This window comes from Mytilus trossulus, chromosome 4 (assembly GCF_036588685.1).
Source record: "Mytilus trossulus isolate FHL-02 chromosome 4, PNRI_Mtr1.1.1.hap1, whole genome shotgun sequence".
Lineage (NCBI taxonomy): Eukaryota > Metazoa > Mollusca > Bivalvia > Mytilida > Mytilidae > Mytilus > Mytilus trossulus.
In genome coordinates, this window is record NC_086376.1 from 21,371,642 (window position 1) to 21,398,453 (window position 26,812).

The 26,812-nt window shown below is 33.1% G+C and overlaps 2 protein-coding genes across 4 annotated transcripts; both read left to right on the forward strand.

Moving 5' to 3' along the window:
• The first annotated feature begins 6,735 nt into the window (after nt 1-6,735).
• LOC134714879 (U-scoloptoxin(05)-Er1a-like) lies at nt 6,736-17,744 on the forward strand. Of its 3 annotated transcripts, none has more exons than XM_063576531.1 (4): nt 6,736-6,889; nt 11,762-11,865; nt 14,133-14,303; nt 15,701-17,744. In XM_063576531.1, the coding sequence occupies exons 2-4, from the start codon at nt 11,808-11,810 to the stop codon at nt 15,949-15,951; spliced, it is 480 nt and encodes a 159-aa protein (XP_063432601.1). In that variant the 5' UTR covers nt 6,736-6,889; nt 11,762-11,807; the 3' UTR covers nt 15,952-17,744. The 3 variants fall into 3 exon arrangements, with proteins under 3 accessions (XP_063432601.1, XP_063432602.1, XP_063432604.1); XM_063576532.1 differs by lacking the exon at nt 6,736-6,889 and adding an exon at nt 7,012-7,148; XM_063576534.1 differs by lacking the exon at nt 6,736-6,889 and adding an exon at nt 7,307-7,325.
• A 3,726-nt stretch (nt 17,745-21,470) lies between these two features.
• LOC134714881 (uncharacterized) lies at nt 21,471-25,185 on the forward strand. Its single transcript, XM_063576539.1, has 3 exons — nt 21,471-21,690; nt 23,535-23,717; nt 24,700-25,185. Exons 1-3 carry the CDS (start codon nt 21,633-21,635, stop codon nt 24,951-24,953), a joined length of 495 nt encoding a protein of 164 aa, XP_063432609.1. The 5' UTR covers nt 21,471-21,632; the 3' UTR covers nt 24,954-25,185.
• The last annotated feature ends 1,627 nt before the right edge of the window (nt 25,186-26,812 follow it).

Below are 26,812 nucleotides of genomic sequence, written 5' to 3' on the forward strand. Positions count from 1 at the left end.
TCTTTTTGTTATAAGAAGAAAGTGAAGCACCATCTTCAAGTACATCCAGTTGTAATCATCTAATCGTTGATTTGTGGTTGAAGTAACGCAATACCATCTCATCTAGTACTTCACATTCATTCTGAAACGAGATAAAAAAAAATCTTTGAGGGATTGACAGTGTTGTAAATGCATAAAACAAGATAACAAAAAGGGAGCTGTATTATTGCCAATAACTTAATTACCAAAAATATATTCATAGACAGCCTCGCATTTCCCCGTTTCTAAGCCTCATCCTTATATCGTTGACATGTCAAGTCAATGCACTATTATTGTCTTTATTCTGCAATCTAAAAAACATTTTCAATTGTTGTCTAATGCGTTAAGGTTATTTATTTGATTCAAATATTATGGGAAATACCCTTTAAATAGGCCTCATATCATGCTCGCGGAGAAATATGGAACACAATGAAATGTACATTTACCCGTTGATACCCACAATCGGTGGTGAGCGAAATCGTTTGAGTATGGACTAAAATATCAACCATAAGCATAAACATAATGATTTATAGGTTGCAAACAAAAAACATTAACAATGAAATATGTTTTTCAATAATTACAACAAAAAAAACCAAGGTTAAGTCGTTCCACGCATCGTTGTATGCAATGGAAACAAAAACAGATTGAAGAGGTCGTATGAATAATTAAATATTATTTCGGCAACTTCTATTTAAAGATTCATGAGGAAAAGTGATATCGGGTCAGTGACTGTATTTAAGAATTGAATGCTTCTTTTTGTAAATTTATTGGGTGGTAAAAGCGTTGACCGAAGTACATTTTGTATGAAGCGCGGAAGCGCTTCATTCTAAAAATGTACGCACGGTCAACGCTTTTACAACCCTATAAAGTTTCAAAAAGAAGTATAATTCAATACTTATAATTACATTTTTTTTTAGCTAAAATCATAAAAACACGAATTTTTATCCAGTTTTATTTAATTCACCTGTGCACCTTTTTGTGGGACCTCGTGTCATCATGCATGATAAATGTTATTGTCTGATGCAATTGTTTACGGAATAACATGTTAGCCAATCAGAATAACGTATTATAATGAAACTTACATCTAATGTAATTATATGACATAGAACTATACAGTCAACGCATTTTGACTGCTCAACTTAGAACGAGTGCAGTATAAAACCGCATAATATGAAAGTTAGAAGATGAGGTTTGATTACCTTCAAGGCATTTACCAAAGATATGTTTAACATCATAATATAACAAGAGGCTGTCAAAGTGAAAGCAAATTGGATTTTTGAATAAAACAAGGGTCGTACCTTTCAAAGTCCCCAACATGAAAAATACGGCATGGTAAATACGAAAACAATTGTACGAAAAAACAAATATGACCGACATGAACAAACGACAACAATGAAATACAGGCTCCTGAAGTTGGCATACACAATAACGTGTTATATAACTAATGTACGTCCCTGGGACAGACACATAGAGTTTCTTTTAAAAATGGTTTAAAATGAGTGAAGGCGACACAACCTCGATTTTCTACCTAGGGGCAGTGATGTGACGGCACCAAAAAAAAGAATATGAAAAACAATCAAGAAAAAAACGACGACCACCCATTTACAGGCTCCTGAATTGGGACATTGACATATAGAATGTGACACATAGTGGTTTGGCATGTGTGAAGGTATCAACCCAACTTACAACTTTGGAAATTGTGTAACAGTACAACATAAAAGCAAACTGTAAAATTCCTTTGAAATGACTTAGCTTATCAGATGGATACAAAGCAGAAAAAAACATATAACAATAAACACAGATAGTACGTGACAAAGTATTTATACATCCCTAGCTCACACCCTCACTACAATATAAAAAAAAACGGAATGCAGATCTGAAAGAACCGTACTCACAGTAACTGACAACTAGTTCAAAGCCAATACAATAGTAGGCCAGTCCTATGTACCTCAGCCTAAGATATCAATTATTACACGTCCAACATCCAACGGATTTGTATACAGATGCTATTAACAGTAAGAGAAAAAAATGACCATGTGCGATAACATGGTGTAAGTTACCCATATTGTATCTTAATTTTCGTGCCCGGTAAACAACATATCTGTGAAAATCTGCAGGTATGGCAAAACTTCGAACCATTTTGTTTGTATCTATGAAAGAATGTAGTTAAAGTTTTAAGTATTTTGTGGTAATGAAACCGACAACTTAATAATTCACCAGAATAAATAGATTCCTCGTAGACAAGCTAACAACGCATGGTAAAAACGAATAGCAACGAAAAGACGGTAAATACAAATTTGGTGAAAAAGGAAATAAAAAAAAGATGATGTGGTATAATTTCCAATGAGACAACTCTCTACAAAAGACCAAATGACACAGAAATTAACAACTATAGGTCACCGTACGGCCTTCAAAAAATGAGCAAATCCCATACCGCATAGATATAAAAGGCCCCAATATGAAGGCTGTATAAAGGAGATTTCAATAAAATATAAATGTGACTGACGGTATGTTAAATAACACGGTCATACTTTATGATGGACAAAACACAGCTGACCTGAAAGGTAAACCATCTACTTGCCACTATAAACACTATGTACTGTGTTCTAGTCCTAGATACAGTCTTATTTATGGCCTAGTTGTTCGAGTGGTCAAGGGCACTGGACACCTTACGGTGGTGATGTCACAGATGGAGAGGTTCGAATCCCGCTGAAGGAAGAACAAAAAAATGATATCATTTTCGGGCTAAATTTATTATAAGATGAAGTGTATGTATACAAGATACGATGAAAGCCCTGTTTAACCACGGGTTACTCGATAAATAACGACGGTCGTGAATAAAGTCTTGTCTATGACTAATATTAAATATAACATTTAAATCTGTATAACTGATTATTCTGCAATGTATTTGATATGATATAACTTCAGTTTGGTTTGTTTTGTTGTGTTCAATTTGTTTGCAAGATATAATATTGAGAATGGAAGAGTTTGTTTGGTTTTATTTTATTTTTTTTAAATTATTGAAGACTTAGTCAGATAAACTAACCATCTAAAAACAGGTTATAACTACAAACTTCATTCATTGAAAACTTTAATCAAGAAAAACTGATAAACAAAACAAATGCAGGAAATAAAACAAGTATTGTAGCTACTATTATAAGATAACATTAACTAAATTGTATCACAGTTACTTTGAATCACAATGACTTTATATCACAGTTACTTTGTATCACAGTTAGATTATATCACAGTTTTATGTATCATAGTTAGTTTATATCACAGTTATTTTGTATCACAGTTACTGTGCATCACAGTAAATTTGTATCACTGTTAGTTTATATCACAGTTAATATGTATCACAGTTAGTTTATATCACAGTTACTTTGTATCACAGTTAATTTGTATCACAGTTAGTTTATATCACATCTACTTTGTATCACAGTTACTTTACATCAAAGCTACTTTGTAAATCACTGCTACTTTATATCGCAGTTACTATGCATCACAGTTTATATCACAGTTTATATGTATCACAGTTAGTTAATATCACAGTTAAAATATTGTATCATAGTTTTTGTCACATTAAAGAAAAAATTGTTTTATCACAGCTATTTATATGTTATCAAAGTTACTTTGCTCTACAGCACTATATATTAGCTTTAAATGTTTCTGAGTAGCACTATCACAAGATATATTTTCAATCCCTTTCCATACGAGATCGTGTATTACAAACGTAAAGATCTTTTTGCATGCTGTTGTTTTGCTCCAGCAGTCCAAGACTTTGACTTTGCCCGGAAATGACGTAAATCGGACGAATGTTCAGAATGGATCATCGGTTTATAACTAATAGGATCACAAAACATGGACCGTTCGTTGAAAAACGATTTGCACCCTTCATCTAGTAAATATACTTCTGGGTAGTTTAAAGCAGGATAGTTTTCTTTATTTAATTCCCGATCTTTACTTCTCAGGAATCACATCATCTTAGGACCTCGTTCTGATGAAAACTCACAATGAAAAACAAGAATTTGATTCTCTGTCGTTGGTTGTTGAAGAAGTTCCAAGATAGATGTATGTGAATACCTGGTTTCTGCACCTTCGATGTGACCTCTTTCGAATTCATACGGGTATCTACAGTCGATGATTCTATTGATGACTTTTTTTTGTAGCGACCATCAATGCCATCTGAAAATTTATGTGGCGAGATGCTTTTCAGATTCTGGTGTTTTCCTGCAACCGTCGGGAGCGAGTAGGTTCTGTTGCAATCAGCAGCCAAGTTCTCATTTAATGTGAGTTTGTTGACGGTAATCCTTATATCTCTACAAGGTTTGTTTTTCTTGTCAACAGCAGATGTTGATTTGACGAAATCAGCTTGGTTACATTTAATGAACGACATCTTTGAGGCAGAAGACATAACATTGTCTGCATTTGGTTTTGTTGATTCTAATCCAAATGAATCCATACTATCAATCATCTGGATAAATTCACTGCGTCCCGAAATAGTTATTTAGGAAGCATTTTTATTGGTTACTGCTCAACAGTCGTGATTGAATTTGACTTCCGTAAGGTAAATCACGAATATTTATAGACGACGGAAATTCTGACAACTTATAATTTTACAGAATCGTGTTCACTTCATTGTTCGATCATTTCAGGACTAATCACTCCTTGCCGTTTCACTAGCTTTGACTTCTGATTAACCTTGTCAATAATGAAAGCGTGGCTAATCATAGTTTGTCAAGATCCTTAATTGACATGCAAGGTAATTAAATTCGAGGTTCACACGAAATGATGATTAAATGTAATATCAGAAATATATTCACTTTATTATTATTACTGATACTTTTGTTTTATTGTTTATAAACTATTTCAGTTTTGATATATTGTAAAATATTCCGCTTCAATTGTTTTCGACTTTTTTTTGAATGGTACTTATATTCATAAACTCTATAATGACTATAATGGACTAATTCAAAACAGGTAGTTACCAGGAACCATTTTTTTAGCCGTCTATAAAAAACTAATAACAGTACCGTAATGTTCCCCTAAAACAACAATGAGTATTATGATGCTAATAAAATAAAGAAAAAAGAAAACGGAGAAAGGAAAAATAAGTCAAATAAAAATAGATAAATTGAAAAAAAGAAAAAGATGTAGAATAAATGCCTTAAAGGACACACAACAATGCTGCTTAGTACAATAAAAACTGTTTTAAATATCAATATCATTAAACTTTTATTATCTTTTTCTACATCTGATTCTTAAATACATACATTGCTTCATAATTTCTTGTTCGCGGGGTATATATACGCTTGTAAAGCCTACATTCCGAAATTGAAAAAGAAAGTCACAGGAAGGGTTGAAAGGTACGTATGTTGCTACAATATTCGAAAAAAAAGATGAATTACATATATTCAGATTGAAATTGAAGTTGACGGAACAAGACGAATACTGAACCAGATATCAAGTTTCAAATTAACGTATCGTTTCTTTGAATAATTAATGATTTTTTTTTTTGGAAACAGAATTATGTTAATCGGATGGAGGACCGGATAATTGGGACTAGTTCGGATGGAGACGGCAGAATTTTTACGCTCCCTGAATCACTCTGATTGTTCTGATTGCATAAATGTTTTTACAAATTCTTATAAAAGTTTAAATTTCCAGTCACGACTTATAAGATCTTGATCAGACTTTTAACAAACTTTTATCGGGAATGCTAACAAGGACAGTAAAAATCCTAAATGTGTGACACCAGCTTGAAGTATATATTTTAACATTTCAAATGAGAGATGATTATATAAAATATCACAGTACCGAAGACCCCAAGTTCTAGTGGATGGTCACACGCATTTGTCTCAGAAAAAACTCCACTTCTTTATACCCGAAAGTGAGGTTAATGTATAGATATGGGGTTTTTTTCTGAGACAAGGGAATTCACCTCACTGTATTAACTAATATATTGTAGTGATAAAAGTACTTTTCCCAGAGAAAATTGTTAATTTTGTCTCTGCATTTAAATTTCGAAAAACTAGTATTTTTTAAGACCATAAAGAATATATTAAGTGTAATAGTACCAAACTGGATCATCAATAGATATTACAAAAAATAAAAGTAAAAGGATGCATATAACTATTGACCATTAGAAAATTTACCACATGATGATTCTGAGAAAGGGATCTGACATTGTAGCAGCATGGAACTAAGGGGGGCCGGGGGTTGGATGAATGGTCGGGTTTTAGTTTTGATATCAACCGACTGTTCAGTCTGTATTTGGCTTCAAAGACGATTGGGCCAGGCTAGTATAACTTGACTTTTCAATTTTTACTTAATTTTTGAAAAGATCCAAATATATTGGCACATGTCGAGCCCACTAAAAACGGCATAATGTGTTTCTCAATGAAACATGTGAAAAAACACACAAAAAACAAGACTAGTTTTGTTCTGTATATGTTAGACTAGTAGCTCAAGTCTTGTTACACAGATTATACGCACTAAACGTTGGGTGTTCAAAGATACAGATTCTCCGTAAATCGATAAACAATGTATTTTCATATGCACTGAGATGGTTTTAATAACCTCCATAATAACTCTGATATCATATTGGAATTTTAAAGTTCTATTTTGTGTTTTAATGATTTAGTATCGAACTTCTCTATCCATATGTCACCCAGTTATTGATATGGTAAATACCACACTCTGTCACTACAATTTAAATATTCACCATTATTGATTCCTAAGTGTAAGCTGTCTTTCAGCAGACGAATGTTTCCATGGTTACAAGAACTTCTAAATGCGCAAGTCTGTGGTGATATGTTTACTATTAGAAATACACAACAAGGGATTAGCAATGTGATATAATTAAGTATATGTAAGTAAATAAACAAATTCCTAGAAATTAATGGGTTGTAGCAAATGACTAACACGATTTTTTTTAATTTCTCAATTTGTAAGACCATTATTATTCATCAAATTTAAAATTTTTGTCAATATGTTAGATTTTTTCAATCGACTCGAGAATGTGTTATAAGGTTTAACCTACTTTATGTAAAGACTGAAATCTGTGTAATGATATTGGAAAAAATCAGATTATTATACCTTCTATTTCTAACTGGGATATTAAACGAATTGTGAGTTTGAGATATTTGTCTAATGTTGTTTAATAAGATACATTATGCCAGCTAGTACCATGAATACGGTCTATGTGTGTATGCTTGTTAGCTTGTGATTATGTGTGCTAAAATATAGTTTTCTTCTTGATGGACAAAGTGTAGGATAATATAAGTCAATATGTTGCGCTCAAGCAGGTATAGAAAAACATAGTTAACTTGGAAACTTTGACTCTATGATTTAAGATCACACTTATGATTATTCGATATTATATAGTAAATATGTGCCCGTTGTGGTCACATGTACTTGTGGACAGGATACCGTTTGGGTATCTCTGAGTGGGAGTTTCCCGAAGGACACCCCTCCCCCTGCAATTTTAGTTTTTTACACTTGGAATATATGTCGAAGTTACTGACAATAAGCATTTGAACAGCATTATACATATAGGTCGACCGGCAAAAATCTCAAATGCTGTTTTTCAGTAATGTTTAACAAAAATAATTCAAAATTAAACTACATGGGTGGGGGGAGGGAGAGGGTCATTTGGGGGGACTCCACTCAAGGGCACGCAAATGGTATCCTGTCCACAAATACCTGTGGTTGTGGTAAATTGATATGAGTTTAACCTTCATAACACTCATCATAGCCAAGATGGCACTCGAATCAAAACAGTTGGAAAGTCAAATAAACTACCAAGTTGAAGATCATTGAAAATCAAGGATGCATGCCAATAAGCTGTTGAAGTTCTGACTCAGTGTTATGATACTTGTCCATATTTTATAAGAAAATCAGTGTTGTTTTGAATGATTAAGTAGACTTCTGTTCTGATGAAATTGACAAACCGTTCTAGTATTTAAGCCATTTTTTACTGACATGCTGAAAAAAAACCCATAACAAGTGTGTTTTATTATAAAGAAACTGAAAATTATTATTGAACAGACTAGTATTTATAAGAAAGTTATCTTTATTTAAGTTAATGAAAATAAAAATAAGTTAAAGATTGGAAATTTACTGATGGTCATGATGTTTTAATATCATGAACTCTTCAACGAAGATACTACATCAACATAAAACAAGAGGCTCTCAAGGGCCTGTGTCGCTCACCCGAATCTACTCTGGTTTTGTAAAAAAAAGGATTAAAATAATAACAGATTTCTTAATAACCATGATAACGATTAAGGCCATGTTTGTGTTCATTCCATTCAGTAGTCCTCAAGAAGAAAAAATTGTATGTATTTCCCATAGGGTCATATCAAATTAAGTCCACTGCTAGCGGGCATCTTGGATGATGTTTAGGCTACAATGTAACAACAATTGGTCAGCACTGCATTAGGAACATTCATGTCATGTTTGGTTACTCTCTATTCATTGGTTCTCTAGAACAAAATATTTGTATTATTTCCCATAGAGAATCAATGAACAAAGTAACAACACTTGGTCGCCACCTCTTTAAAACACATACATACCAAGTTTGGTTTCAATCTATTAAGTGCTTTTTCTGAAGACAGCACTTCAAAGGAACATGCCATGTTTGGTTTCATTCCATTCAACGGTTCTTCAAAAGAAGGCTTTTGTATGTATTTCAAATACGCATCTTTGTTCAAATAAGTTCCTCGCTGGCAGACATCTCGGATGATTGATTGGCTACAAAGTATCAACACTTATATATGTCTTGGTCACCACCTATATGAACATTCATGTCATGTTTGGTTTCATTCCAAATATTTGTATGTATTTGTAACATATGGGTCTATGTTAGATTAAGTTCCTTTGCTGGCGGCCATCTTGGATGATGAATCGGCTTCAAAGTAAAAAGGAACATTGTACATTTATTAGGCCGTAGGTTTTATATTTGAATTGATTAACATTTGTAAATTACTGGGCCTTTTATAGCAGTATTCTCATTGGCATTCATATCACATCTTCTTGTATGTATGCCATAATTGGTTTCATATTATTCAGTGGTTCTCTAAAAGAAGACATTTGAAATTGAGAATGGAAAATCTTAAAATCTGTCTTCAAAATTTTTTTCTCTCATCAAATTGAGGATCAAATTTTTATACGACCGCAAATTTTAGGAAGGCTAGGAGTGACTTTGGGGGTAATTGCTCAATCCATGCAGGGTCCAAAAAAGGGCCAAAATCAAGCTTTTTTTCTATAGTTTTGAGACGACAACTTGTATTTAAAAGTATGGGGATCTCTCTGACATTATACCACAAGGTTCCATATAACGAACTCGAAGGGAAGGCTTAGATACAGTTTGGGGTTAATATCTCTGAACATTTAGAAATAAGGGACAAAGAAAAAGGACAAAAAGAAGCATTTTTCTAGTTTACAGACAATAACTTGTGTTTAAGTGTATGGAACTCTCTGAAATTATACTACAAGGTTTTTACTGGAAAGGAAAGGCTGGAATTGAGCTTTTGGATTCTAGCTTCAGTGGGGCGGGGTGTTTTAATAAGTGAGGGGCCAAAAAAGGGGCCTTAATAAGCATTTTTGTAGTTTTCAGTCAACTACTTGTGTTAAAGTGTATAAATCTCTCTGAAATTATACCACAAGTTTCCATACTACAAATGAATGGTTATGGGGGTTATGGCTCAAATCATTAAGCAATTAGGGGCAAAAAAGGGGGAAAACATGTTGTTGTTTTTTTGATAATTTAGAAATTTAGACAATTTAAAAGCAGTGAAGGGGAGGTAAACCAATTAAAATTTTAAGAAACCACTGTTATATATATGTTTGATTACTTGATTACCTCCCATACACTGCTTGAAAGTTATGTATTAAGAAATGATTGTCTTGAGATGTGTAGTAGTAAATTTATTGTTAGAAGTCACTGTGAATTAATATTAATTTTAACCATGACTTGTGTGTCATTTTATACTTTAATATTTTATGATGCATTTAAATGAGAAGTTATTGTTGCCAACTCAATAAGAAATTTGAATTGAGATATTTTTGGAATAAGAAAACGGGGGAGGTGAAAACAAATTGGGAGGGGGTTAAACTTTTCTCATTTCAAATTTCAGAAATTAAAAAGAATTTTTCTTCAAATATTTTTTTTTAGGGGATTTATATTCAACCGCATAGTGTATTGTTCAAAAGGAATATGACATTTTTTTAAAGTTCATTAGACCACATTCATTCTGTGTCAGAAACCTTTGCTGTGTCAACTGTTTAATCACAATCCAAATTCAGAGCTGTATCAATTTGAATGTTGTGTCCATACTTGCCCCAACTTTTCAGGGTTTTACCTCTGTGGTCGTATAAAGCTGCGCCCTACGGAGCATCTGGTTTTAAGAATAAAACACAAAAAAACTCCCCTTCTTTAAGTTAAATGGTCGTTTCCTAACGATTTAAAAAAAACTTTTTATTTTACAAGTTATGAAAAAGAATTTCTATCATAACTACACAATACAATTCCCCCAGAATAAGCACAGGGGTGATCATAGTGGATAACACGACAATATTGATAGTGTAGAACCACCACACAAATAAAAAAAATGTGTTGAGATATTATATTATTTTTCAAAACATCATAAAATAATTAGGATACAAGGACACAAAATCTATATACAAAAATGAAACGTTTTCTTTATAACTATTTCAGAAACAAATAGAAAATTTCCACACAAAATCAAAACACTGACCTTGGTCAAGCAACATTAATTTACGTTAATACTTCATGATCAGCTTATTGTTAGCTCTGCATACATGATATATCATTGTATATCATTCACATGTCATTGAAAATTTTGTTGTGGTGCTAGATTATATCATTTCTGTTTCAGTACGAGCTTTATGATATATTGTTCATATTCTATACAAAAGTGAACAATTAAAGCCTAAACAGAACTGATGATGAATTATTGGTCAGTCGATTTTCCATCGTGAGAAATCCCATATCGGATTTACAGTAATGAAGATGATTATTAATTTTTCCATGCCATGTTTATTGATCTCGGGATACAATTAATTCTACGTGTTTATCGGTATTCTCCTACAGTGGAACCTCTGGAGATTTAGTGGAAATGGGGAAACTGCTTGTCTTTGAGTTGACTACGGCTTTATTAATGCAATTTGAAAAGTGCATGTCATCATTTACCTCAAACAAATAAATCGTTTGCATATAAAGCTTACAACATGAAAAACAAAATGATATTCAAATCATCCACATTGTATGTCCATATATAATGTATCTACAGTACTGGTCACTTCCGGAATATATACTTGTATCTAAATGTTTCCCTTTGGAATAGTGCGGACTCGGTTCAGGTACTTTAACAACAGACGTAAGACAGACTATACGCCGCGTCACTTCCATCTATTCACTTTTCATTTTCATTTTGAAAAATATAATAACCTATTATAATGGATAACCCAACATAATGGATGGATAGTTGACTTGTCTCATTGGCACTCATACCTTCACATATTTATTAAACAAATAAAAACAAATGAGAAAACAGGACAGAACAGAACATAAAACATAAAAAAATATTCAACTCGGATCAAATAACCACAATGATTTGTTTGTCGATTTGTTTGTCGACATACACAAACTTTCTAAATGTCTAAATGAAAAAATAGTTTACAATTGATCACTTGTTTCACTATTCTTTAATATTTGCAGCTGAATGATGAAGAATTTATACATGTGTGTAACATGAAAACCAATTATGGAGTACAAGAACCTACATAAAATCATATTTATACTTGTCTACTATACATACCATGGTAAGTTGTATATGCCATATAGCTGTAATTTATCTACTACAAATATCAGAACAAGTCATTTTCATTCAAATAAATGTACCATGGTAAGTTCACAAGTACATACATCATGGTAAGTTATCTATTATGTACCATGGTAATGTTATATCTACCTCAATTTATTATGACAAGATATCTATGTAACATACATTTACCATGGTGAGTTTACACATACAAATGTATATGCTATGGTAAGTTTACACCTACACCATCATGCACCATGATAAATTTACAAGTACACGTAATACACCATTGCAAGTTAACAAATAAACTAAGTTCCATGGAAGGTTTACAACTACACGTGCATATATCATTGTAAGTTTACAATCACACGTACATGTACCATGGTAATCTGAAAACTACATATATATGTACCATGGTAAGCCTACAACTACACGTACGTGTATCATGTTAAGTTTACAAATTGTACGTGGTAATTTTACAACTCGACGTGTCATTAAACTGTTACATGTATTTTGTTTGACTACTCAAACAACGGTAAGTTACAAAAACATATACGATGGTCAGTCAACTGCTAGTGACACACCATGTAATTTTATTTACTCGTGTAGGCTATTTACTACGCATACCACATGTACCACGGTAATTTCAAATTAAATCATTCATAAATTTTAAAAAAAAACGAGCAAAATACCTATTCATGCGAGAATTGAAAAAATAGAGGCTCTAAAGAGCTTATGTCGCTCACGTTGGTCTATGTGAATATTCAACTAAGGACACATATGGATTCATGACAAAATTGTGTTTTGGTGATGGTGATGTGTTTATAGATTTTACTTTACTAAACATTCTTGCTGCTTACAATTATCTCTATCTGTAATGATTGGCCCAGTAGTTTCAGTGGAAAATGTTAGTAAAAATTTACCAATTTTATGAAAAATGTAAAAAATTGACTATGAAGGGCAATTACTCCTTAGGGGGTCAATTGACCATTTTTTTTTCATGTTTATTTCTTTTTAGGTCTTTAAAACGTTGCTGTAAATTATTGCTGTTTACAGTTTATCTCTATCTATAATAATATTCAAGATAATAACAAAAACGGCAAAATTTCCTTAAAATTAACAAATCAGGGGCAGCAACCTGACAACGGGTTGTCCGATTCATCTGAAAATTTCAGGGCAGATAGATCTTGACCTGATTAACAATATCACCCCATGTCAGATTTGCTCTAAATGCTTTGGTTTTTGAGTTAAAAGCCAAAAACTGCATTTAACCCTACGTTCTATGTTTAGCCATGGCGGCCATCTTGGTTGGTTGGCTGGGTCACCGGACACAATTTTTAAACTAGATACCCTATAATGATTTTGGCCATGTTTGGTTAAATTTGGCCCAGTAGTTTTAGAGGAGAAGATTTTTGTAAAAGTTAACGACGACGGACGACGTCAAGTGATGAGAAAAGCTCACTTGGCCCTTCGGGCCAGGTGAGCGATAAATAGTACTGGATTCTTGACGGACAATCCACTGGGACGATGACAGTCTATTTGGACCTATCAGCGGCTAGCTAGAACTAGCTAGTGAAGTTCACATGTATTTTCATATATTATCGATGTCTCAATAGCCGATGGCCAATTATTGTAGTTCAACTAATGTAGCCTGTCAACAATGAGGATGTGACTTCGAACGCTGCACGTGGTAGGAGTGTTCGACTCCTATCTTAATTGACTAGGATTCCGATTGTCAGTTTTTACCAGTTGGTTCTATACTGGAACTCAGGTTTCTTCAGCCAATAAAAACTGACATCCACGAAATAGCGAATAGTGCTTTAAGTGGCGCTTTTCACAAAAAGTCAATCGATAGTGTCTTATCGGTTATAACATGACAACTAATAAGTAGACCAAAACAATGGATGCAAGTTATGGTGGGTGGTTTATATTAGGATGGTTATTTTTAAATATAACTTGTATACTGATCACAAATGCATGAAATGTAGTAGTTTATATCAGACGAGTGTTCTTAGTTGTTTTGAGATGTGCAAACCAAAGTCATCAACTTTTTTTTTAATATCAACATTTTGAGAACTCCCTAGATCCATCGGCCATCATTTACGATTAAAACAAAAGTTCCATTGCGTTTAAAATATCATAAGAAACGTTAAAGAGACGGTAATTACCTAAGATTGATAATCGATGTCAGACATTCATGATTTGTTGGAATTAATTATTTATCACTTTCCTTGAACTCAGTTAATCCCAATTTTTCTCTTTTTCCAGCTGATGGTATCGGATGTTTCAGATGTACCTCCATGAATGGAAATAACAAAGAATGTGAGGACACATTTAATAACACTGGAGGGTTTTATGTCACAGATTGTTGGGCGAGTCGAAAAGACCGAATGGGGATGTTTCCTGCTACAGAATGTATTAAGATGACTGTTACTGATGGTGTGTATAAAATTAAACTAAAGAGTTTTCATATCTCATTTACCTCATCTTACCACAAATATTATCATTCATTGTGCCTGTTTTTGCTCCTATGGTCCCGGTATCTTTGAAATATAAGAAATTTGAGTTAGTAATTTTGGTACTTTTATGTTATTTCATTGTTAAAATGATATGTTCTATAGATATAGGAAGATATGGTGTGAGTGCCAATGAGACAACTCTCCATCCAAACAACAATTTAAAAATTAAACCATTATAGGTTAAAGTACGGCCTTCAACACGGAGCCTTGGTATGCATGTCTAGCTAGTTAAAAATCACTGACACTTATCAATTTATAACTATAATACGGTGGCAAAATGCGGTCATGAAAGAAAAGAAAAAAATACATGTATGTTATTCCCTCAGGATACTATGTCGTTCCCTCAATATTTTATGTCGTCCCCATTAGATGGTTATCTCGTTTCCTCAATATGCTATATCGTTTCAACAAGCTAGTTATCTCGTTCCCTTGAGATACTATGTCGTTCCAACAAGATAGTTATCTCGTTCCCTCAAGATGCTGTGTCGTTCCCTCAAGATATAATATAGTTTCCACAAGATAGTTATCTCGTTCCCTCAAGATAGTTATCTCGTTCCCTCAAGATAATATGTCGTTCCCTCAAGATTTTCTGTTGTTCCTTCACGATAGTTATCTCGGTCCCACAAGATATTATGTTGTTTCCTCAACATAGCTATAAAATTATATTGATATTTTATTCATTTCCCCCTTGAGGGAACGAGATAACTATCTTGAGGGAACAACATAACATCTTCAGGGAACGAGAAAACTATATTGTGGAAACGACATAGCATCTTGTGGGAACGACATAGTATCTTAAGGGAACGAGATAACTATCTTTTGGAAACGACATAGCATCTTGAGGAAACGACATAACTATATCTTGAGGGAACGACAAAGTATCTTGAGGGAACGAGATATAACTATCTTGAGGGAACAATATAACATTATGAGGAACGACATAGTATCTTGAGTGAAAGACATAGTATCTTGAAGGAACAACATATTTTATTTTTCTTTCATGGCCGCATTCTGCCACCGTACCATTACCCTTTCATGGCTCTTCATGTATTAGAAAGTATTTATATAGGCTGAGCTTGTATCAAACCCCTTAGTTCGAATTGAATTGGTTTAAACAATAAAAAATTTGAATTGAACTGTTAGCATACATCTGAAGGACGCCTCCGGGTGAGGGAATTTCTCGCTGCATTGAAGACCAGTTGGTGACCATCTGCTGTTGTCTGCTCTATGGTCGGGTTGTTGTCTCTTTGACACATTCCCCATTTCCATTCTCAATTTTATATATTTTTGACAATTGTCTATATTTTTTTTTAACAGAAAACGATGACGGCCAGGAATTTAGTTTAGTGGTTAGAGATTGTGTAGTAGATAACGGAGGTACAAATTCTGAGACTGAAATTGGTCGCCAAAGCCACTGTGGATGGATGAAAGTTTTACAATATAATGGCGAGCGGATGCGAGGGTGTATACTTAGCTGTGATCTAGATGGATGCAACACAGGACAAAAACTTTCAGCAGTTTCTCTTTGGATATTCATATTACTTGTTGTATACTTAATACTTCAATGAAAAGTACTTGTTATATATATTTATCTAATCCTACATTGAATAACCAGACTTTTTCATTGATCAAAACCAGGGACAAAACCTTTTTAAGAATCACAAATCATTGTTGAAGATGAAATCAATTAAACTGTCGTTACTCTTTTATACTGAAAACATTTAAAGGATTTTGGAACAGACTATCAGTGCAGTGTCAAAATGAGAAACAGTTTATATTTTGGAATACAATTTCTACCAATGTTTTGAAAATATAGTGGGATTTGATTTTAACGTCCCATTGCAGGCAGGCTTCATGTGTTTATTGCAAAAAAGTCTGCAACATGGTGATTGGATTATAATATCTATGACTGCTTTTGAATCAATGGTGGAATTGATTAAGGAGAGTTATCTGTAAACTATTCATAAATCAAAGAATTTGTCATAAAGATTAGTTATTTGTAATGTTTGTAGAATGTTAGTTTAGAGAAAACAATCATTGACTAGGTGCTAAAGTTCAAATACAATTTATTTTCCTTCACGTAGCAGTACATCCTTTGTTTGATGTTTAAAAGTCATATGTCAACCCTTGAATTACAAGATGATTTAAATCAGACCATTAATTTGGCTCCGTTATATTTGCTGGGACAAGCAAATTTAACATTACATGTGCTGGGACAGACAAATTTAACATTACATGTGCTGGGACAGGCAAATGTAACATTACATAAATTTGCTGGGCCAGGCAAATTTAACGAATCAAAGTTATAGATCTGATTTTATTCAAAGTGCTTAAAATAGATCTCAATTAAATACATTATAGATCTATGTGTTTCAATTCGAGATATAAATACACAAGCATCTGGTATATGGCAAGCAAACTATATTTTTATAATGAATGCAAATAGGTATCACCGTTTGCCATATAATTTAATACATATTTTAAACACTATTTTTTTTGTGGATGTCAATTTAATGAAACCTGAAAGCCATATTCATATGGTATTTGTATACTAATAATCATACATCATAACAATTATTTTTGATGTTTAATCATCGGGTTAAAAATGTAAGTTATTTTGTATGTAACTAACACTGTCAATAGCAAACATAAACATTTGCGATAATGCATCTGAATAGTTCCCAGCTTACATTTGGCTTACAGAGAGAATAGAACAATATGATAGTACCTACTATAACATCACTTGCTGTTATAATACATTTTTATCGAATTCCATACAACTAAACAATTTAAAGACGGTACTTTTGGAATTCTTGATAAAGGCTTAAATCTGAATTTTTTAAGTGCATGATTTGTTTTAGAACAAAGCCTTTTCAGTATCTAGGACAATATTTACTTATAAATTTGTAAGTGCATACTCAATTTATAAGGCAAAATTGTTTCTCGTAATTGACAAGTTATTTTGATTTAAAAAGAAATAGTTTTCAATAAGATTACAGAAAACATACTCTATAAACAAAAGTCCTAAAATTAATTTTAAAAACTAATAGTTTTAAATAAGATAGCAGAAAAAATACTCTATAAACAAAAGTCCTAAAATTAATGTTTAAAAAAGAAGCATGGATGTTTACCAGCCATCCATTAAAATAAAAAGACATTTAACCAACAATGACTTATAATGGGTGTACGTCAGTAGGAATATTACTGACAACTATTTGTTGTTGTTGATTATGTTGTTACAGCATTGGAATGCATGTGAACCATTTTGTTTAGTTATTAATTATGTTATAATGAATTGATTGCATGCATGTATACATTGTAGACATCAATTAGTTATCGAAATAAATAACTGTTAAGATAATTTGTTTATATCGATGCCTCCTTCAATGCTATGGGTACATTCACACGAGTATTAGGCACCAGTAGTGGTAAGGTACCAGTCTGGTCAACTTCGTTCAATCTTAACACGATGAATAACGTGGTATATATTTTTTTATGCCCCATTTATGGGCATTATGTTTTCTGGTCGTTCGTTCCTCCGTCCGTCTGTGCGTCCCGCTTCGGGTTAAAGTCTTGGTTAAAGGTTTTGGTCGAGGTAGTTTTTGATGAAGTTGAAGTCTTGAAACTTAGTAAACATGATCTCTATGATATAATCTTTCTAATTTTAATGCCAAATTAGAGATTTTATCCCATTTTTACGGTCAACTGAACATAGAAAATGATAGTATGGATGGGGCATCCGTGTACTTGGGACACATTATTAAATGTAATTGGTAGCTATTATTATGTTGGTACACTTTGTATGAAGATTAGATAACCATCTGTCAATCTTCGTCTATGTGATCAGCAGGACCCCGAACAACGGTTGTATTCTTGTTATAAAAAGATGTACATTTCTGTTCTGATCGGAATGACTTTTAAGATGAAATGGATTATTTCGTTAGATTACGTTAGTACTCCATTTTAGACATTGAATTTTTTAAACACTAAATGTGATTCCTGTTTTTCCTTTGAATGAAACTGTCTGATATTTTAGTCCCCCTTTTGATTTGTAAATTTCTGCAAGACTTGTCTGAATTTGTCTGAGCTTCCATCAATTGAAGACTTTTAACCATACAAGTGATTATAATGAGACCCTAAAATGAACATTATTTTTTGGGTTAATAAAAGAGAGAACATTATGTTTGGGTTTGTCGTGAGATACCAGCTGTCTAGTCCAAATAATTATGACGTTTGGCAAGGCTATTTTAATTTGTTTTTCTGGGACGCAGGAAGGCGTCCAAGAAAAAAAGTAAAATAGCCTTGCCAGACGTCATAATTATTTGGCTAACAAAAAGTAAAATAGCCTTGCCAGACGTCATAATTATTTGGACTACCAGCTATCCAACAATGACGAAAGCACCAGCTGATCCAATTAAGAGCTAAGAAGCTATGTTATACCTACCAAACTCCAAATTGTCCGTGGAACAGTCTAGACAAATTCTTTATGAATTAAGGATTTGAAAATTTTAAAAAGTTTATTGCACAATCACGAATTATTCATCTGGTTCAAAAAATTCATGTTGAACTTCCGTAAAAAATTGAACCATTCTCTGTTAAAATGTGACAAAAATCGGAATAAGATCAGATCCTGTGATTCATCGATTGAAGTTCAACTACATATTTCGAGTTGTTAAATTTACTCATGTTTACTACGCTTTTGGAGACCAAATGGTGGCCTTCGGCTGTTGACTGCTCTTTGGTCGGATTGTTGTCTCTTTGACATATTCCCCGTTTCCATTCCTTTTTATACGACCGCAAAATTTGAACAAAATTTCGTCGTATATTGCTATCACGTTGGCGTCGTCGTCTGCGTCGTCGTCGTCGTCGCCGTCGTCGTCGTCGTCGTCGTCGTCCGAATACTTTTAGTTTTCGCACTCTAACTTTAGTAAAAGTGAATAGAAATCTATGAAATTTTAACACAAGGTTTATGACCACAAAAGGAAGGTTGGTATTGATTTTGGGAGTTTTGGTACCAACATTTTAGGAATAAGGGGCCAAAAAGGGCCCAAATAAGCATTTTCTTGGTTTTCGCACTATAACTACCTTAGTTTAAGTTAATAGAATCTATGAAATTTTGACACAAGGTTTATGACCACAAAAGAAAGGTTGGGATTGATTTTGGGAGTTTTGGTTTCAACAGTTTAGGAATTAGGGGCCAAAAAAGGGGCCCAAATAAGCATTATTTTTGGTTTTCGCACCATAACTTTAGTATAAGTAAATAGAAATCTATGAAATTTAAGCACAAGGTTTATGACCATAAAAGGAAGGTTGGTATAGATTTTGGGAGTTTTGGTCCCAACAGAATAAGGGGCCCAAAGGGGCCAAAATTAAACTTTGTTTGCTTTCATCAAAATTGAATAATTGGGGTTCTTTGATATGCCAAATCTAACTGTGTATGTACATTCTTAACTTTTGGTCCCGTTTTCAAATTGGTCTACATTAAGGTCCAAAGGGTCCAAAATTAAAATTAGTTTGATTTTGACAAAAATTGAATCGGTTGGGTTCTTTGATATGCTGAATCTAAAAATGTACTTAGATTCTTGATTATTGGCCCAGTTTTCAAGTTGGTCCAAATCGGGGTCCAAAATTAAACTTTGTTTGATTTCATCAAAAATTGAATAAATGGGGTTCTTTGATATGCCAAATCTAACTGTGTATGTAGATTCTTCATTTTTGGTCCTGTTATCAAATTGGTCGACATTAAAGTCCAAAGGATCCAAAATTAAACTTAGTTTGATTTTAACAAAAAATGAAATCTTGGGGTTCTTTGATATGCTGAATCCAAACATGTACTTATATTTTTGATTATGGGCCCAGTTTTCAAGTTGGTCCAAATCAGGATCTAAAATTTTTATATTAAGTATTGTACAATAGCAAGTCTTTTCAATTGCACAGTATTGCGCAATGACCAGAAATATCTAATTGCACAATATTGTGAAATAGCAATTTATTTTTTTAATTAGAGTTATCTTTCTTTGTCCAGAATAGTAAGCAAGAAATATCTAATTGCACAATATTGTGCAATAGCAAGATGTTTTTTAATTGGAGTTATCTTTCTTTGTCCAGAATCAACTTAAATCTTTGTTAAATACAATATTCAATGTATATTCACTTTTTACTACCAACTGATAAATTAAATTAATCTTTAACCATTCAGTGATAACAAGCAGTTTTTTTACATCTTAATATTTTATGATGTATTTAAATTAGAAGTTATTGTTGCAAACTCCATTAGAAATTTTAATTGAGATTAGTTTTGGAATAAGGGAAAGGGGGATGTGATTAAAAAAATTGGGTTCAATTTTTCTCATTTGAAATTTCATAAATAAAAAGAAAATTTCTTCAAACATTTTTTTGAGAGGATTAATATTCAACAGCATTGTGAATTGCTCTAAGAGAAATCAAAAATTTTAAGTTCATTTGAACACATTCATTCTGTGTCAGAAACCTATGCTGTGTCAACTATTTAATCACAATCCAAATTTAGAGCTGAATCCAGCTTGAAAGTTGTGTCCATACTTGCCCCAACCGTTCAGGGTTCAATCTCTGCGGTCGTATAAAGCTACGCCCTGCGGAGCATCTGGTTTTACTAGTACTCACTTATTTGGTCGATCTCTCCGGACCATTCCAGATCCACAGTACTCTGTTATGAACGTTTACGACTGTTCCCATACAACGATAGGACATTCCAAATTATTGAGGATTTTACTTTTTGTGTCGTAGAATTGTCTTATCCAAAACTTGAGCCCTAATCAATCCAACTCTGGAGCCCTAACCAACACTGTGTGAACGCCTTATTACTGTTATTACTACACAGTACCCTATTTATATATGCCGTGTGTTTGTCTCCCATGATTCCAAACATGAAATTGCTGCTTATTTAAAATTAATTAGTCTGTGACATTAAATATTTGAGAATTTGTTTAAGCTTCATTATTTTTTTTTTACCCAGAATAAAATCTGTTATTGTTTGTAAGATTGAAAGGTAAACTTTTGTGTATTGATTTGGTATTGTTCCAAGATGAGGTGTATTGAGTTTTCAACTCTCGTGATAGTTTTAAGTGTTTGCATTACCAAACATCATCAATACCGCTTATAAACATTGACAGAAAACATTCTTCTTAGCTTCGTTAGAAACATAGATCCGTATCTTCATCGCCTTGGGCATTGTTCCAAAGTCACTAGTTTTCACCTGGAGGATTTCACGATGCTGACTATGGGACGTTTAATATCTTTACTCTATGTTTTGATTAACATCTTTACTGGTAAGTTATTTTTATGTTATATATGTGTATGATTACCATGATATCGTCACTATCTTCTTTACTTTAAAAGTGCGTGTTGTACATCATCAATGAGTGTATAAGAAATGTATGTAGGATTCATCTTACAAATCCTTATATTTAACATGACAGAAGTATGTTCTTTAGATCTTATGCTCAAGTTATTCTTAATTAAAAATCATCTTTAACATGAAGTATTAAAGCCTTATATTTTCTAATGATATTGTAAATTGATTACCATAACTTTAATAATTACAGCAGAATGCATTTAGTGCGTAGGTAAAGTTAGTATCTGGTAAGCTTGCTTGCTAGCTGAACCTTGAAGTTATTATTAGCATAGGTAAACTACCGTCCTGTAAGAGTGGACTAGTTCGACAGATCTATAATCAATCTATCTGTCTTTACGACTAAACTACTCTAAAGGGAGGGTAGTATACTTAACCTAATGATGACTTCATGGTTCAGGTGGCAAGCAGCTGACCGAAAATATTACTTGTATCTGCACACTCAATGCAACCGGCTGTAAAGCCACCATTAAATGAGAGGCACATACTTTTTGTTGACGACCATGATTTGACATCAACTTGACTTTATTATCTTTTGGCGTTTTGTCTCATTGAAGGTTGATGAAAACTCTAAGCTTTCTTGATCAAAATCAATCAAAACCAATAGCTGCATAGCTGAATGAAATTTTACCTTATAGTCAAAAGCATATGACACATACAAAAAAAACACATTTTTATCTTCGGGTAGTTGCTGTTCTCCATAATGTTTCGTGTAGATTAATTGCCATTAAATATCGTTTTACGTCTCTGCTATCATTTGGTTTATTAAGCAATTGGATTACATCTTGGTGACTTTCACTAATGATTCACATTGGGTGCTCTTTCTTAATTTGGTATCTTTCGCGTGAAATTTAACCAAAACAAAACATGCCAAAGTAATGCCAAAAAAAGGGGGGTAGTACAACAACTGTGGCCTTGTTTGGAAGTTAACTTAAAGAGGAAACTGTTTAAGATTTGAAATTGAAAAATAATTATTTTTTGTTATTTTCTTAATTACTTGGTCAAGGATTAGTATAGTATTTACTATAATTTCCTATACAAATCCTTTGACTTGGTTAACCAGTGTGCAAATTAATGTAAATCACTCTGAATAATATACTCTAAAGGAAATATGTGCTGAGTTTCATGTAAGTTGAAACCTTGACTGAGATACAGGTCAAGGATTAGTGGGAAATCAATGTATTTACGTTAAAATAAATAATAATATCTTTATATAGAAAATGTTTCACCATTACCTGACCAAATATAACTTTTGTGTCAAGTTATCATCATTCGAAGTCACTCAATATTTTAAAGATATTACATCTTTTCTTTTTAGATGATTGTTAGGTAGCTGTTCATTTCAGACAGTAAAGAATGTGCTCGTAAATAAGTTATTATCATCAATATACATTTTATATCATACGTTTGAAATTTAACCAATAAAAACATTACAAAAGATTGCATTGAATGTGTATGGGTAAAAGTAGTATCTTTGGTTAACTTATATTGCCTGTCAGCTGAACTCTAAAGTTATTATTAGGTTAGGTATACTATCCATATTTCGGAGTAGTATAGTCCTACAGACAGATAGTTAGTTACCTGTCAGACTAATCAACTCTTAAAGGTGGATAGTTTACCTGACCTAACAATGACATCACGGTTCAACTAGCAAACAATCCGTAACAAAATATATCACCTCTAGCTACACACTCAATGCATTCTGCTGTAAAGAAATTCTGGGTTTTCCAAATGTTCTTACAATGACGTTCTCAATTACAGTCGACGCACTAAGTTGTTTCAAGTGTTCCTCGAGGAATCGTGATAACCCTGGATGTGATGACACATTCCAGAATCCTGACGGAGCAAACAGTGCTTATTTAGTATCTGACTGTTGGGCACCACGAACTGGAAGAACTGGTCTTTTCCCTGCTACACAATGTGTCAAAGTTGTAGTCGATGATGGTAAAGTATAGTTTATGTAGTGGTAACTTAAATACAATGTTTACGTTTACAAGAGTGTTCACGCCGACATGCTGAAATGTATTGCCTCCTTTACTTACCATTGAGAGCATGTTGATAGTCCTAAATGTAAAGCTTGACTACAACTTTCAAACTTAACAGTATCAAGAAAAGGAGGTCAATGAACCATGAAAATGTGGTCAAGGTTACTGAGATGAACCCTGTTAGACAGACATGTACATCTTACAATCTTTACATGCTTTAAATATAGTTGACATTTTACATATAGTATCTGAGAAACAAACTTAACCAGGAAAACTTAAGATTGACCAATGAACCTTATAAATGAGATCAAGGTCGTGATAATTGTCAGACAGACACACACACTTTACAATCATTCTGTACACCAAATATAGTTATCCTATTACTCTTGATAAGAGAGAAATAAAGAATATTAAAAATCTTTCTAATTGGTCACTGAACCAAGAAAGTGAGGTCAAGGACAATGGACATATGTACGGCGGAAACTTCACAACATAAGGCATATATACAAACGGTATAAGGATCCAGGTCTCCTACCTTCTGCAAAATATAAAGCTTTTAAATAGTAAGATAACACTGCCGCCATCGGCTATCGCCGGATCACGTCTAGCTATCAAGATACGACAGCCATGGCAGTTGCAGGCAGGACAAAAAGGAAAAAAATAAAAAAAGAAGGAACAACTAAACTATTTTCTTGGATAGGCCCTAAATGGCTTTATTTCTTATCATCTAATCTTTAACCTAGATTTTTGTCATGTAGATGCTATATGAAATCATAATGCATGCAAGTATTTTCTATTTCTTTCGATAGTTTTCTTTTAATAAGTATTTTAACTCTTATGTTTCCTAATCGGCTTCTAAACCAAACCACGAAGCCTTTTCACAAATTGTATATGTAATTGTTGCATATAACGTCTGAATATGACTGTTTTCTGTTTTTTAGAAGAGAATGGTAACCATGTTACAGTGCGGGACTGTGTAGTGGATAATGGTGATATGAAGTCAGAGACAGAAATTGGTCGTCTAAGTCACTGTAGTGCCATGGGGACAAGACTAGAATTTAATGATGTCAGAAGTAGTGGTTGTATCGAGGTCTGTGGTACAGATGCATGCAATACTGGACACACACCAGATATTCTGTACCAAGTTCTGATTGGTCTATTTGTGATAACACAGCTGTCAAACAATTACTTGTAATCACCTTGGTGTACCTTAGGAGGCGGCTCTCCCATTAGAGGGTCTTAGAAGAATCAGCACAGTGTAACTGTTAAGATGTTTATGACAATTTGATACCGTCGACAAAACATAATAATACTTTTACATTGAATTGCAAGAATGTTTTGGATGTACAATAGGTTTGCAAGGCATTAAATTAAATAATGTTTTGGATGTACAATAGGTTTGCAAGGCATTAAATGAAAGAATGTTTTGGATGTACAATAGGTTTGCAAGGCATTAAATGAAAGAATGTTTTGGATGTCCAATAGGTATGCAAGGTATCAAATGAAAGAATGTTTTGGATGTACAATAGGTTTGCAAGGCATTAAATGAAAGAATGTTTTGGATGTACAATAGGTTTGCAAGGCATTAAATGAAAGAATGTTTTGGATGTCCAATAGGTATGCAAGGTATCAAATGAAAGAATGTTTTGGATGTACAATAGGTTTGCAAGGCATTAAATGAAAGAATGTTTTGGATGTACAATAGGTTTGCAAGGCATTTAATGAAAGAATGTTTTGGATGTCCAATAGGTTTGCAAGGCATTAAATGAAGGAATGTTTTGGATGTACAATAGGTATCAAAGTTAACAAATAAAGGAATGTTTTGGATGTACAATAGGTTTGCAAGGCATTAAATGAAAGAATGTTTTGGATGTACAATAGGTTTGCAAGGCATTAAATGAAAGAATGTTTTGGATGTACAAAAGGTTTGCAAGGCATTAAATGAAAGAATGTTTTGGATGTACAATAGGTTTGCAAGGCATTAAATGAAAGAATGTTTTGGATGTACAATAGGTTTGCAAGGCATTAAATGAAAGAATGTTTTGGATGTACAATAGGTTTGCAAGGCATTAAATGAAAGAATGTTTTGGATGTCCAATAGGTATGCAAGGCATTAAATGAAAGAATGTTTTGGATGTACAATAGGTTTGCAAGGTATTAAATGAAAGAATGTTTTGGATGTACAATAGGTTTGCAAGGCATTAAATGAAAGAATGTTTTGGATGTCCAATAGGTATGCAAGGTATCAAATGAAAGAATGTTTTGGATGTACAATAGGTTTGCAAGGCATTAAATGAAAGAATGTTTTGGATGTACAATAGGTTTGCAAGGCATTAAATGAAAGAATGTTTTGGATGTACAATAAATTTGCAAGGTATTAAATGAAAGAATGTTTTGGATGTCCAATAGGTTTGCAAGGCATTAAATGAAAGAATGTTTTGGATGTACAATAGGTTTGCAAGGCATTAAATGAAAGAATGTTTTGGATGTACATTAGGTTTGCAAGGCATTAAATGAAAGAATGTTTTGGATGTACAATAGGTTTGCAAGGCATTAAATGAAAGAATGTTTTGGATGTACAATAAATTTGCAAGGTATTAAATGAAACAATTTGCGAGATGTACATCAATGAGACTTCACCCCCCCCCCCCCCCCCAAAAAAAAAAATAGAAAAAAAATAAGTAAAAAAAACCCAGAAAAACGTGACACATAGGTGGTAAACATACATTCTTTTTAAAACTATAGACAGATGCACATAGACTATGAGTAGCTATATCAAAATATGATTTGACACATGTTTGAAAAAAGTTATGTACAAATTGAACAGGGAGTACTTAAAAACCCCAATATTCAAGTGTAAGCAACATTATACCATATCTATTGTTAATACCATCAAAACTTTTTTTTTGCAATATCCTGGTTTAGTCACAGGGTTTTGTTTGTTTTAACGCCACTTTAAGCGCTTTTTCATGGCAATCAGTATAATTTATTGGTATAGGAGGCTGGACAAGAAACCATCATCCCTTGAAAAGTAGTGGTTATACTTTCTGAAAA

What these genes read in the sequence shown, in the direction of transcription:
- LOC134714879 (XM_063576531.1), top strand. Translation starts at nt 11,808, where the DNA reads ATGGAGTACAAGAACCTACATAAAATCATATTTATACTTGTCTACTAT. An exon ending in TGTCTACTATACATACCATG is followed by an intron (nt 11,866 to 14,132) that starts GTAAGTTGTATA and finishes CTCTTTTTCCAG; the next exon opens with CTGATGGTATCGGATGTTTC. An exon ending in TAAGATGACTGTTACTGATG is followed by an intron (nt 14,304 to 15,700) that starts GTGTGTATAAAA and finishes TTTTTTTAACAG; the next exon opens with AAAACGATGACGGCCAGGAA.
- LOC134714881 (XM_063576539.1), top strand. Translation starts at nt 21,633, where the DNA reads ATGCTGACTATGGGACGTTTAATATCTTTACTCTATGTTTTGATTAAC. An exon ending in TTTGATTAACATCTTTACTG is followed by an intron (nt 21,691 to 23,534) that starts GTAAGTTATTTT and finishes TCTCAATTACAG; the next exon opens with TCGACGCACTAAGTTGTTTC. An exon ending in CAAAGTTGTAGTCGATGATG is followed by an intron (nt 23,718 to 24,699) that starts GTAAAGTATAGT and finishes TCTGTTTTTTAG; the next exon opens with AAGAGAATGGTAACCATGTT.